Source organism: Molothrus aeneus, chromosome 16 (assembly GCF_037042795.1).
Source record: "Molothrus aeneus isolate 106 chromosome 16, BPBGC_Maene_1.0, whole genome shotgun sequence".
Classification (NCBI taxonomy): domain Eukaryota; kingdom Metazoa; phylum Chordata; class Aves; order Passeriformes; family Icteridae; genus Molothrus; species Molothrus aeneus.
Genome location: NC_089661.1, coordinates 8,399,612 through 8,412,484, shown reverse-complemented (window position 1 = coordinate 8,412,484; position 12,873 = coordinate 8,399,612). Strand labels below are relative to the sequence as shown.

The window sequence follows — 12,873 nt, the reverse complement described above, 5'->3', positions numbered from 1 at the left end:
CTAAGTGTCTCTGTTCATCCAGGCGAAACCTGATGATGGAAGGTGCAGCGTCCAGTGCTGGAGAGCAGCTGGTTGATTTGACATCCAGAGATGGAGCCTGGTTCCTGGAGGAGCTTTGCAGCATGAGTGGCAATGTCACGTGCCTCGTGCAGCTGCTGAAGCAGTGCCATCTTGTACCCCAGGACTTAGACATTCCCAACCCCATGGAAGCATCAGAAGCTGTTCACTTAGCCAATGGAGTATATATCTCACTTCAGGTGATTCTTTTATGTTACTTTTCCCCTCATCCTTCAAGGCTTCAGTGTAGTCATTCTTAATGGATTCTTTCTTAATGGGCTAAGTGTTTGTTTATGATGCTGCTGAGATTTTTTTCATAAGTCTTGCTCCTGATTGCTGTATTTGATTGAGCTGAACAGGCATTTGCTTCTGTCATTTACATTTTTATTGATTAAAAGAAACCTTTTTGATCTATACATAAGAAATTGCAAAAAACTGCTGTCAAGTAAGTAACCCTGAGGAAGACCTTGGTAAGGGCTTCATAGGCACACCAGCTTCACGTCTGCTTTTCATTTTTCTGTTCTGTTGCTGGCAGTCCAGATCAACTTCCAGACTCTTCAAACTATGTTCTTTCTGTTTTCTGCTCCTGCTAAACTTTACTTATTTTCACCTGAATCAAATTAGTTTCAAATAAACTCAGAAACAGGGCCTGTTGTACAGGCCCCTGTCTCCAATTTTGGGTAGGAGAAAAGTGCATTTATAATTTTGTGGTTCAGCAATGTTTCCACATTAATAAAACACAAAAAACCCATGAAGGGCAGTCTGAGTGAAATATCTGCTGAAGACTAAAGTGCTTTATAAATTGTGGCTGGTTAAATAGATTTTTGAGGCTTTTGGTTCCATTGTACTGATTTGAGAAATATTTTCCTCTCAAGCTGCATAAGTGTGTTTGGATTTTCATCACTTTATTTTTTTTCCCTCTTTGAAGTTACAACATTTCAGAACTGTTTCAGAAATGTGCATGGCAGCAGTTTCACTGCATTGCAGTGGGGATCTTTCACCCACACATAGTTGTCCTCCCTGTGAGCTCTTAGATAAGATGTCCTCACTGAGCTCCCTGCTCACTTGGCAGTCAAGATAACCAGTCTTTTTGGTGTGTTTCCTCTCCTTTTGGAGACAGAGCACGTTGGTTCTTTCTGTAGCTGCCTTTAGCTCTCTGCTGCATTCTGCTTGGGGGAAACTGCTCTGTGCCACTTAAGGTGCTGTTTTTCTTCCCTACATTGATTTCTGTGGCCAAATTATCACTACCTGGCAAGTTTCTGCTACTTTTGCTTTGTCCAGTCCAATCAGTTTAGCAAATCATAAATTCAGTAAATAATTTAATTTGCTCATAGTTATATAATGGAAAAGAAAAGCTGACATTGATGAAACCAATTCACAAATTATGAACTCTGTGCCCCCCAGCCTCTGCTGAGGATGGCTGTCAGGTATTGCTGCTGGTGCTGTGATTGTTGCTATATTGCTACACTTTGGCTTTGTTCAGGGTTTAATGTATTCCTGATTTCTTCAAAGTTAATCCAAGAGCAGACTTTTGGCTGACCACCATTGCATTATATTTTAGATAATGTCTGCTGCATGGTAGTGTAGTACTAAACTGACAAAAGATGTTGCATGTGATACTTTTTGAGGGGGAAAAGTTCTTACTTTTTCATACCTACTTGCCAACAGGAATTGAACTCCAACTTCCGGCAGATCATTTTCCCTGAAGCACTGAGGTGCTTGATGAAAGGAGAGTACACTTTAGAAAGCATGCTCCATGAACTGGATAATCTCATAGAGCAAACAACTGATGGAGTCCCTTTGCAAACGCTGGTTGAATCTCTTCAAGCCTACTTAAGAAATGCTGCTATGGGTATAGAGGAGGAGACACACACTCATTACATTGATGTTGCAAGGTAAATCACCTTTTTTCAGTTCAGGTGTGAGAGAGTGAAGACAGAAGAACATTAGTTTGTCTAAAATTATTTTTTGTTTGAGGTACAGGCTTTTCTTGCCCAAGAATACCTTCAGCAGAGTGCAGGGGATAAAGTTGTGCACTTGTTTCCTCCTCTGTGTTTGTGTGTTTATCCATGTGCCTGCACAGAAATATGGAGCTGTGGCAATTTACACTTACATCTGCTTAAAACTGACTTTTGGTAGTCAACTTCTTCCAAATATGTAGCTGTGATTTTATATTTGAAGTGAAAGGATGCTAAAAATAGGAACTTGTTCATTAGTTTGTGGGAGGAACCTGTGAAAGGAAGAGCTTGTAACCATGGCACTCCTCATCAGAAGTGTTTGATGAGCAGCTTTTGCTTAATGAGTCAGTGACTTGATTAAGAAAGCAGAATGAGACAAAACACCAAGCAGACATAGACTTGTACATCTTGTAATGTGGGACAGTAAATTTCTGGGTAGGTGCTTGGTACACAACAAACCAATTCAAAATCTTCAGGTGGTGTTTCCCTTGAGCCAGTTGTGGTGGGTCCATCAGTGGTACAGGGAATCTGTGGAATCAGTCAGTTTAAGAAAATTCTGTTTATTGTGGACTAAGTGAAACCAGGTAAATTTTCTTTCTTTTTTTCCTGTTAAGAGTACTTCATGCTCAGTATGGTGAACTGATTCAGCCAAGAAATGGTTCAGTTGATGAAACTCCCAAAATGTCAGCTGGTCAGATGCTTTTGGTAGCTTTTGATGGAATGTTTGCTCAAGTGGAAACTGCATTTGGTTTATTGATTGAAAAGGTATGGATTTGTTCTTTTTGGAGTACTGTTTGAGTCAGAATTAGGAAACCTCAAAAAAAAACCAAACGAATTAATTTTCTTTACATTTCTCAGCTAAACAAGATGGAGATACCTCTTGCTTGGCGTAAGATTGACATAATTAGGGAAGCCCGCAGCACCCAGGTTAACTTCTTTGATGATGACAATAATCGGCAAGTCCTGGAGGAGATTTTCTTTCTGAAGAGACTGCAAACAATTAAAGAATTTTTCAGGCTCTGTGGTACCTTTTCTAAGACATTGTCAGGTAAATAAATGTTATCAGATATTCAGTATGCCTTTATCCACTTCTCATCCTGTTCAGAAGAACATAAAGTGACCACTTTTGCTGTAACTTAACCTGGATATGTGGTAAGGAAGCAGAAACTAAAAATGAATTCCCATGCTTTTGCTGTGTTTGTAATTTGGGTGTTATTCTTCTGGATGCATCAAATGTTTCATTTATAACAAAAGTACTATTTCTTTCCCTTTAAAAGGAATCAGTTCAATTGAAGATCAGAATGCAGTAAATGGACCTGTTCAAATTGTCAATGTGAAAGCCCTTTACAGGAACTCTTGTTTTAGTGAAGATCAAATGGCCAAGCCAATTAAGGCTTTTACAGCAGACTTTGTGAGGCAGCTTTTAATTGGCCTTCCAAATCAAGCTTTGGGACTGACCTTGTGCAGTTTCATCAGCGCTCTGGGTGTCGATATCATTGCTCAGGTAGAGGCTAAAGACTTTGGAGCAGAAAGCAAAGTTTCTGTGGATGACCTGTGCAAGAAAGCCGTGGAGCACAACATCCAGATTGGCAAGTTCTCCCAGCTGGTGATGAACAGGGCCACAGTCCTGGCCAGCTCCTACGACACGGCCTGGAAGAAGCACGACCTGGTGCGCAGGCTGGAAACCAGCATCTCCTCGTGCAAGACCAGCCTGCAGAGAGTGCAGCTGCACATTGCCATGTTCCAGGTGAGAGCCCAGCACAGCTGTGGCTGGGGAAAATGAGCCTGAGTTACAACCAACATGCTATTTTCTTGAACAAGTTCTAAGGTCTTTTAATGGACTTTGTATGTTATTTTGGTTATAATTATGCTGTAAATATATAAGGAACAGTGTTACTGCTAGCTTTTCTGGAAGACTAGCTGCTTTACAAGAAGCAAATTCTGCAACATGTACATTTTTTTGAATCAATACATGTAATTTTTTTCAATAGCCATTAAGATGGTTTTTAGAAAATAGGTCATTCTCTGGCTTTCTTACCAGCAATGCTGTCCTGTTCTCCCCCTTTTTCTCAGATTATGATTTTAAGGGAGGAGATGGCTTAGAACAGAAGATATGAGGTGCTGAATGTCATTTTGTACCTTTCCTTCAAAGTTTTAATTCACTGACTGTCTCCTCTCCACTCTTTGCTTCATTTAAAAATACAAATAGCAGCAGTGTCAGTCCTGAAAAATGCTCTTCTGAGGCTTTAGATAAAATGTTATTATGTACCTTCACACAGGTATCCAGTTGTGTTGTACTGTCTGTGATCTTAATTTTATAAGGGACAAGGCTTTCTCCTGGTCAGTTAATAAACCATTTCATAGACCAGTAAGCAAAATTGTCTTGGTTTTAAGGTATCACAAGTGAATTGTTTCTGAATATTGATGGCTTTTCCTTTAGATTAAAAAGATGTGTGTAAATCACATCTAGTTAGTTAGTGGACTGATTAATGGTATAAGCATCCAAGCCAGCAAAACATCATTTACAACTACTTGTATAATTTAATGCTCCTGAATGATTTAGGACTTTAAGCTGTGCTGGTACTGTCTGACATCAGCCCTTTTAAGTGCCCTTACTTATAAAGGGTACCAGAGCACTGGAATTGCTGTTTGTGATGTAAAGTATTTTGTGCTGAGCAATATTGATACTCAAGTGTTGCTGTTGCTTTCTTAAAGTGGCAGCATGAAGATCTCCTCATCAATCGTCCCCAGGCTATTTCTGTCACTCCACCTCGTCCTGCAATTTTGGCCAACATGAAAAAGAAACTTCACACACTCAGTCAGATTGAAGCTTCCATTGCAACAGTCCAGGTATGGCTGCTTGGGGAGGGTTGTCCAGCAGCACATTGAAATCTGGCAAACACAAACTGCAAAATCATCTGCTACATTCAAATTATGTTATCTGGCTTGCTGTCTCACACAAATATGGGGGTATTGTCATTGATCTCTTTCTGATGGATACTGTTATATTGTTTGATTTTGCTGTCTTATCCAAAATGTTCTTTGGAATAGCAGTAGATGTCTTTGAAGAAAAAAACAAATCTGTGCAAGTACCTTTCTTTCTGAAGGCTACTAATGCTCCTTTTATTTTAGTTTGTGTGCCTTAGATCATCCTTACTGTCATTTTTCATAGCTAAATGTCAGAAGTTCCCTTTGTAGAAATAGACAAATTTATTCTTCTCTGTGTTAAGATTTGTATGCTGTGGCTTTGCTTAGTATTTTAGATTCCTTTGGTTCCAGTAATAGAGAATGTTTAATTGTTTGTTAAATACTGCTTAGCTTCCTGAATTTTAATTTCCTTTTTTAGTTATGAAGGTACTGTTTATAATAATTTCTTGAATTATTTGCAAAATAATGGAGGGACTCTGTTATATAATTCTTAGTCTAGAAATCTGATCACTTTTGCTTTTTTTTGGTGAGTTAAAGTCTAGACAGGTAGACTTTATGTAACAATCAAATCCAGTTGTGGAAATAAACTTTTAAACTGGAAATAAACTTTTAAACAGCATAAACTAACATTTGTCAATCATGAATGCCACAGTATTTTATATGGTGTAAGAAAGTGTCTGCATGTGTTATATATGCATAATTTATTTAAAGCCAGGCTTAGAATTCTGTATATCAGTATGAATTATCTATATGGGCTTTTTTCTTCCCCAATGCAGGAGAAACTAGCAGCACTTGAAGCAAGTATTGAGCAACGTTTAAAATGGGCAGGAGGTGCTAATCCTGCACTGGCCCCAGTCTTGCAAGATTTTGATGCCACTATTGCTGAAAGAAGAAACCTTGTACTGAAAGAAAGTCAAAGAGCAAGCCAGGTACTATGGATAAGTAAAGTACTCTTGATTCCATGAGTGTATTCACTCTTCATTTCCTACTTGAGGTTTATGTAGAAGACATTTTTCTGCTCTGCATCTAAAGAGCAAGCATAGAGAATCAAATACTTCTGGGAATCCCACTTGAAAGCAATAGGAATAATCTTTGTGAGAATTGCTGCAGGGCTGGATGACCCTGGGATGATACTGCTACTGTAACAGAGCAGTTTCTGTGTGTTTTTAAAATCCTCACTTCAAAGCACATGAAAAAAACAGTGTTTGTCTAACAGACAGTTGAAGTGAAATAATTTTCCTCCCTGTGGCTTTGATTTTCAGGTCACTTTCCTTTGCAGTAACATCATTCATTTTGAGAGTTTGCGTACCAGAACAGCGGAAGCCCTGAACCTGGATGCTGCCCTGTTTGAGCTGCTCAAGCGCTGTCAGCAGATGTGCTCCTTCGCATCCCAGTTCAACAGCTCCGTGTCCGACCTGGAGCTCCGCCTGCTGCAGAGGGTGGTGAGCGCAGGGCAGGGCATGAAACCTCTCAGAATCACTGCAGGGAGCTCTCAGCTTTGCCTTCATTCTCTGGGTTATGTGTACCTGCAGATGCAGCGTGGCTGCAGAGTTCATGCTGTCAGTTAAACACTCGGCACTGCTGGCTACACAGCAAGTGCGTTTCATCTCTGGGCACAGATAAAGAAATGTTTCTGTTATTTTTAGGGCACTGGTCTCGAACATCCTATTGGCAGCTCTGAATGGCTTCACTCAGCACACAAGCAGTTGACCCAGGAGATATCTACACAGAGAACAGTACAAACAGAAAGAGAACAGCAAATAGAAACAGTTTGTGAAACAATTCAGAATCTGGTGGATAGTATTAAAACTGTGCTCACGGGTCATAACAGACAGCTTGGAGATGTCAAACATCTACTGAAAGCTATGGCAAAGGTATGTCTGAAACATGCTTAAATTTATTCCTCAAACCCATGTCAGTACAGTTTAAGAAAAATAACAGTTGTAGCTATATGCTTTGTAAAGTATCTAGAAACAGTAAAATGTTTGTGCATATGGAGTTCAAGACATAAAGCTCATGTTTAAGAATTCATAAAACTGTCTAGCATTAGCCTTAGCAGGCTTTGGTTGAACTGAACCTTTTCTCTTTCTTGGCAGTTGAAACATTGTGTTTATAAATCCTTTTGGTTCTTAGCCTGTAAAAAATTTTATAATTTAAAAATTTTTCTTCATACATAACTACTGAAAATTATAGTTATTTGTAATCAGATGACAAACTAAAGGACTGAAAGGGCTTGGGAATCTCCATTTTATTCTCTTAGCCAAAATGTAGCAGTTGACCTTTTTGCACATCTTGGTTACAGGATGAAGAAGCAGCTCTGGCAGATGGTGAAGATGTTCCCTATGAGAACAGTGTTAGGCAGTTCCTGGGTGAATATAAATCATGGCAAGATAATATTCAGACAGTTCTGTTTACATTAGTTCAGGTTATGGGTCAAGTCCGCAGTCAGGAACATGTTGAAATGCTGCAGGAAATAACTCCCACCTTGAAAGAACTGAAAACACAGAGCCAAAGGTAAGAGAGTCACCTTTTCTCAGGTGACAAAAGGCATTTTGCATACCTGCTTTCATGTAGCAGGAACACATCATGGGGCACATACTTGATGATTTTCTTAAAACTCAGAAATCTTCTTGTAAAATTTGAATGAATTTAATTCTTTGTTTTTCGGTAAGTCAAGTAGTTGCATGAGTATTTACCAACTCCATTATGTTTCCCAGTGTCTACAATAACCTGGTGGGGTTTGCATCACCCTTAGTCACGGATACAGCAAATGAATGCTCCAGCCCAACTTCAGCTGCTACATATCAGCCAACCTTTGCTGCAGGTAATACTTGCACAAGTACAAATATGAAACCACCAGGAATTGATATTAGAGAGGGACAGTTTACTTAATATAAATAAATTCTTAGCAGTGGAATAAAACTTCTTGTTTATGAAACTAAAGAAATTAGAAAATGGAAAGATTGAAAATTCGTGCAGAATTTAAAATGCAAATTTAAAATGCACTTTTTCAGAAAAATTGATAGGTCTATTTGATATGCATTTAATTGTGCTTTTTCTTGCATTTTCTGTAATATGCTATTATTATTTTCTGTATATGCTATTATTTTGAAGACTTTAAGCACTTTGAAACTTTCTTTACAGCTGTACGTAGCAATACAGGGCAGAAAACTCAGCCAGAGGTGATGTCACAGAATGCAAGAAAGCTAATTCAGAAAAATCTTGCAACATCAGCAGATACTCCTCCAAACACAGTCCCAGGAACTGGCAAAAGTGTTGCTTGTAGTCCCAAAAAGACAGCCAGGGACCCTAAAACAGGAAAAGGTAAATACAAACCTTAAAAAAACCAACAGCCCTACCACTGACAACAACAAAAAATAGCTCAGAGGGTTTCTGTGCGGGAGTGTCAAGTTGTATTAACTTTATTTTGTACCTGTAGCTGTGCAGGAGAGGAATTCCTACGCAGTTAGCGTGTGGAAGCGGGTCAAAGCCAAGTTAGAGGGCCGAGATGTGGATCCCAACAGGAGAATGTCTGTGGCTGAACAGGTGAGTTGAAAATAAAGTTCCAGTAGTGGTTCTTGCTTTAAATACATGCTAATTAGCAGGTGTGTATGCTGAATTGTGCCTTCAGGGCTGAAATCCTGGTGTGAATGGGGGTTCCTTTGGGGATGGGAGCTACTACAGTGCAAATCAAGGTTGCTGCTGCCTTGTATTGCTGCTTTTTTTTTTTTTTTTTACTGTCATATGCTTTTGTTTTTTGTATGGGAGGTTTATGTAGAGCCATGAATCAGATAAAATTGTCTTTTGTCTGTCACTAAGCTAACATTTATTCCACAGCTGCTGGTAGCCAGGGAGAACACGAGATCTGTACAGCTGCCCAAGGGACAGAACTTGTCTGTGTTCATTAACACAACACACAACTCCTGTCTCTGGGCAACAGAGTCAGGGGACACAGTTGTCCACGTCTATTTGAGAATGGTGTGGCTACTGCCAAGATAGGGGCTGTGAATGAGATGATAATGTGATTTTTATTTTTGCAGTACAGCTTCCTGTTTCTTATGTGGACTGCACAAAGTTATGTCTACAGTTACTTCAGATTTTTTTCAGTGAAATATTTAAGGTGGCATTCGACAGTAAATTCTAAGATCACTTAAACACTTTTAAAATTCCAGCTTATTTTTAATTCCTTGTTTGACCTTTTTAATAGGTTGACTTTGTGATTAAGGAAGCAACTAATCTAGATAACTTGGCTCAGCTGTATGAAGGTTGGACTGCCTGGGTATGAGTAGGGAGACAGCAGCTCGGTCTGGTTCAGCGAGGTCAGACATCCACCAGAATCAACTCGGCCTCAGGCATCCGTAGCCGCACCACAGTCGGTGGTGATGCATACTGGGGCTTAATCTGAGGAAACCTAGGAAATCTCGGTGCACTGGGAAGTGAATCCTGCAGGATAGCTGCACTCAGGGATACGCTAAACACAATGGTCTGCAACCCCCACGGTCAAGGGTGAACGCTCACCGCTTGAGCAACACGGTTTGTCTTTCTGCTACGGAAGAACTGCAAACGTGTCTGGGGGTCAGCTGCAGAAAGAAATCAGGATGCTACAAACGGCAGAGTGATTTGGAACTCAATTCCACCTGACCCTGTGAACAATTCAGGAAACACCGAACCCTGTTCAAAGAAAAACAGAAAAATGGGGCCATGAAGAAATCACAGCAAGGGCAGATTTGATGCGTTCAGATCCTCGTTCCTCTTGTTCTGTGGCAGCAGTGCTGGTTGAGTTGACCAGTTAGTACGGGAAAAGGCTACAAAATGTAAACTTCAGAAATGGACTGAAAGCAAAGAGCTGTACATCAGATACACGCTGCATTGGAAGAACTTCTGAGATAGAAGAAAAAGCCTTTGTTCTCTTCTCCCTTTCCTCTTTCCTTTCACTCCTCCCTCCCAGCCTCTCCTCGCATACACCCCTCTTGGCTTATTCTTGTAGGTTAGGCGTACTTCCAATATACTTTTTATTTCAATCCTTCTACTTCACAGTTTAGTCAAATTAACAACTTAAATTCTGTTTGGTAAACAATTTCTCCAAAAGCACTGAAAATATAGAACATCAACGATTACTTATGAGTTGGATGGTCAAATGCAAAATGTAATTTTGGTTAAAGTCATTTTTGTGATTCTATTATGTACAGTTTCTCAAAATTGTCACTGTGCATTTAAAAGTAATGATTCCTACAGGCATTTGATTTAATGTGCACTTCCCTCTGCTTGCAGTGTACACTTTTTTGTAATTCAAATTGTCCCTCCAATCTCATTCTACTGTGATTGCTGTAGTTTCTTTCGTACGACGACGTAGCTAATCCAATGTAATCTTTACCTTTTTAAAAACCAGGATAGAGTATCTAGTAGAGTTTTACATTGTTGATGACAGATAAACAATAAAGTGATGTTCTGGTGGAGGTAGAGTGATATGCTTTTTACTTCATTTTCCTAATCCTTTTAGTTCACACTTGTAAATTCTAGTGCTTCACTTCACAGGGGTATACTTATAATCCAAGAAATGAAGGACTCTCAAATTTTTGTTCAACTAGATCTGTAAAGATTTCTGCAAAGTAGTTTTCCTTTGCCATATTTCTTCTATAGATGGCTGTTCAGTAATGCATCCATAAGGAATCTTCCACCAAGGTTTTTTTTAATCAGTTCTCTCAAAGTATGATTATGGTCAGAAAAGTCTCTCTAAAAATGGCATCGTCATCCTTGGATCAAGGTCCTGCTTGTCTGCTGGTTGTCTGAAAACTTCTTGCTTTATTTTTTAAGCAGGACACCTCTAGGAAAAGTCAACTTCCTTTTCTTAGAGAAACAAACTCTACAGAATTCAGCTACAACTGCAGAACTGTAAAGGTGCTGATAGCTAAAGCAGAAATGCACCCTGGCATTCTGAACCCAGATAAATTCGTTGTAGCTCTGTATAAAAAGTTTCTCTTTTGTAAACTTGGTGAATTCATTATGGACAGTTGCTGAAAATTGTGGGAAGATCCTTAATGCCATTTTAGTCACTTTTCAGAGTAAAACCACACTTTCAATACAGCATTTTTCAGTCAAAATCCAAGTATTAAAATATTTGAGCCAAGCCCACTACTGGCATAAAATTAATTTAATTGAAAGCAGTTTGCAGCAGTTCATCTGAGTAGGAAGCTTGGCTGGTGATTTTTGGATAATGCCAGCAAACTTCTGTTCCTTTCAGTATTTGCACTATGCTGACTGCTCTGCCTCCGCAGTAGGTCGTAGAATTCACTTTCTCCTCTGTTGCCAACTTTTTGTGGACATGCACTTTGAAGTGTAACAGTTTTCAACAGTCATATGGCCTTCCTTGCACTCTGATTGCCTGATTACCTCTAGGGAAGTCACAGGCTTTGCATCTAACAGTCCCCGTGCAAACGCATTCCACTGCCGCTGCTTCCTGACCCTCTGCCACCCTCGCTGCAGGAGACGCTGTTGGAATGTTGCAGTGAAGAACATTCGTGTGCACAACAGGACACTTGACACTGTTGGTCCTTTCCATTTTTCTCCAGTTCAAAATGACCTTATGAACAATCTGTTGGAGAAGTGTAGTGACAGGAGTGTGTTGTACCTGCTGTTTTGTTTCTTGGAAGCTGGGGGGAAGGGAGGGGTAATGCACTCACCTGTGGCTCATGTATTATACCTCTGCCATCCAGAAATGAAACACTTGTGTGGAGATGGGTTCTTACTGCCTAATTTAATAAAGTTTTAAAAAATAAAAAAGAATACGTGTTTTTAATTTCCTTCTATGCAACACTGTGTGGTTGTGAAAATTACAGGGAAGAATAAAAGTGCCTGATACAAACAAATAACAAACCAAACCCCAAATTACAGCAGGATTCTGCAGAGACTTAAATTTGCATAACTAATGCAAGGGAGACAGCTCAGATGTGCAGGAGTTAGTGGGACTGGCACTGTTCACATGTGTGCTGACACATTTTTCTTGGAAATGTTGACAGTATGGGAGGTTGGTATAGTCTTTATGAAACCCAATATTCAGGTTCTGCTCACACATCCTGCATAGTAAATAAGACTGCATTAGTTCCAGTCTCTTAAAAGATGCATCTTACAAAGACATAAGGGTCCTTCCTTTATTTTCAGTAGAACTGGTGTTTATTTTCTCTGCAGTGAGGCACACCTAGAATAATGCAAGTCTAGAATCACCTCTCTAAATACATACAAACCAGATGAAGCTGTAGAAGTCAAACAGTTCAACTGAGGGCAATTTTTTGCCTGCTGCTTACCTGCAGTAAATATTAACCACGAGACCATGCTATAAAGTGATTTCTCAAAGCCAAATTCCACATATGTTCAGCAGTTTTGTTACCCCCTCACAATTCTGTAGGCTCATGGTTGAGATGCCCTTTGAAAATGGAGTTGTTTTTTTGCCTCTCTTCCTTCTCCCCTTTTGGAAAGCCATGATGTGAGCATGGCTCTGGCAAATGGGTTGCTGGGATGTGTTAAACTGGAATTATTAGTGGTGTCCTAGAATATTTTGGTAGGATAATGGCACAGTCAATACAACAAATGGAAAATGCAGCAGATCTATACAGTTAACAGAAATTAGTTTTGTACTTTTTAGGGACTTCATGGTTTGATTTTGTTTTGCAGCAATATTTTTGCCCTCAAGGATTATCCTATTTAAACAGAATAATGTTATGTCTAATTTTTCAAATGTCTGTAAAAGACTCAAGTCCCTCAAGCTGAAGCTCTGTTTCTCTAGGTGTTGTAGTCTTTAAGGTTAATTTACTTCAATTATTCATCATTGTTCTGTGCCTGGTACATTAGCCATTCTGTTTTAGTACACTCAAGTACTTCAATGGTTTCTTTGCTTTCTTTTTTTTTCCTTTTTTTTTTTGTCAAGCTTTTCCTA

At 39.4% G+C, this 12,873-nt stretch overlaps 1 protein-coding gene across 1 annotated transcript in view; it reads left to right on the top strand.

Annotated features, from left to right (window-relative positions):
* The window catches only part of SMG1 (SMG1 nonsense mediated mRNA decay associated PI3K related kinase), a 61,103-nt gene extending 49,377 nt beyond the window's left edge, over positions 1-11,726 (top strand). The window contains exons 50-63 of the mRNA XM_066560608.1: positions 23-257; positions 1,726-1,952; positions 2,630-2,780; positions 2,874-3,063; positions 3,293-3,762; positions 4,731-4,865; positions 5,720-5,872; positions 6,206-6,385; positions 6,590-6,817; positions 7,246-7,457; positions 7,661-7,767; positions 8,088-8,267; positions 8,383-8,489; positions 9,151-11,726. Coding sequence (XP_066416705.1) covers positions 23-257; positions 1,726-1,952; positions 2,630-2,780; positions 2,874-3,063; positions 3,293-3,762; positions 4,731-4,865; positions 5,720-5,872; positions 6,206-6,385; positions 6,590-6,817; positions 7,246-7,457; positions 7,661-7,767; positions 8,088-8,267; positions 8,383-8,489; positions 9,151-9,228 — 2,653 coding nt within the window. The 3' untranslated portion in view covers positions 9,229-11,726. The remainder of the gene's footprint in view (positions 1-22; positions 258-1,725; positions 1,953-2,629; positions 2,781-2,873; positions 3,064-3,292; positions 3,763-4,730; positions 4,866-5,719; positions 5,873-6,205; positions 6,386-6,589; positions 6,818-7,245; positions 7,458-7,660; positions 7,768-8,087; positions 8,268-8,382; positions 8,490-9,150) is intronic.
* The last annotated feature ends 1,147 nt before the right edge of the window (positions 11,727-12,873 follow it).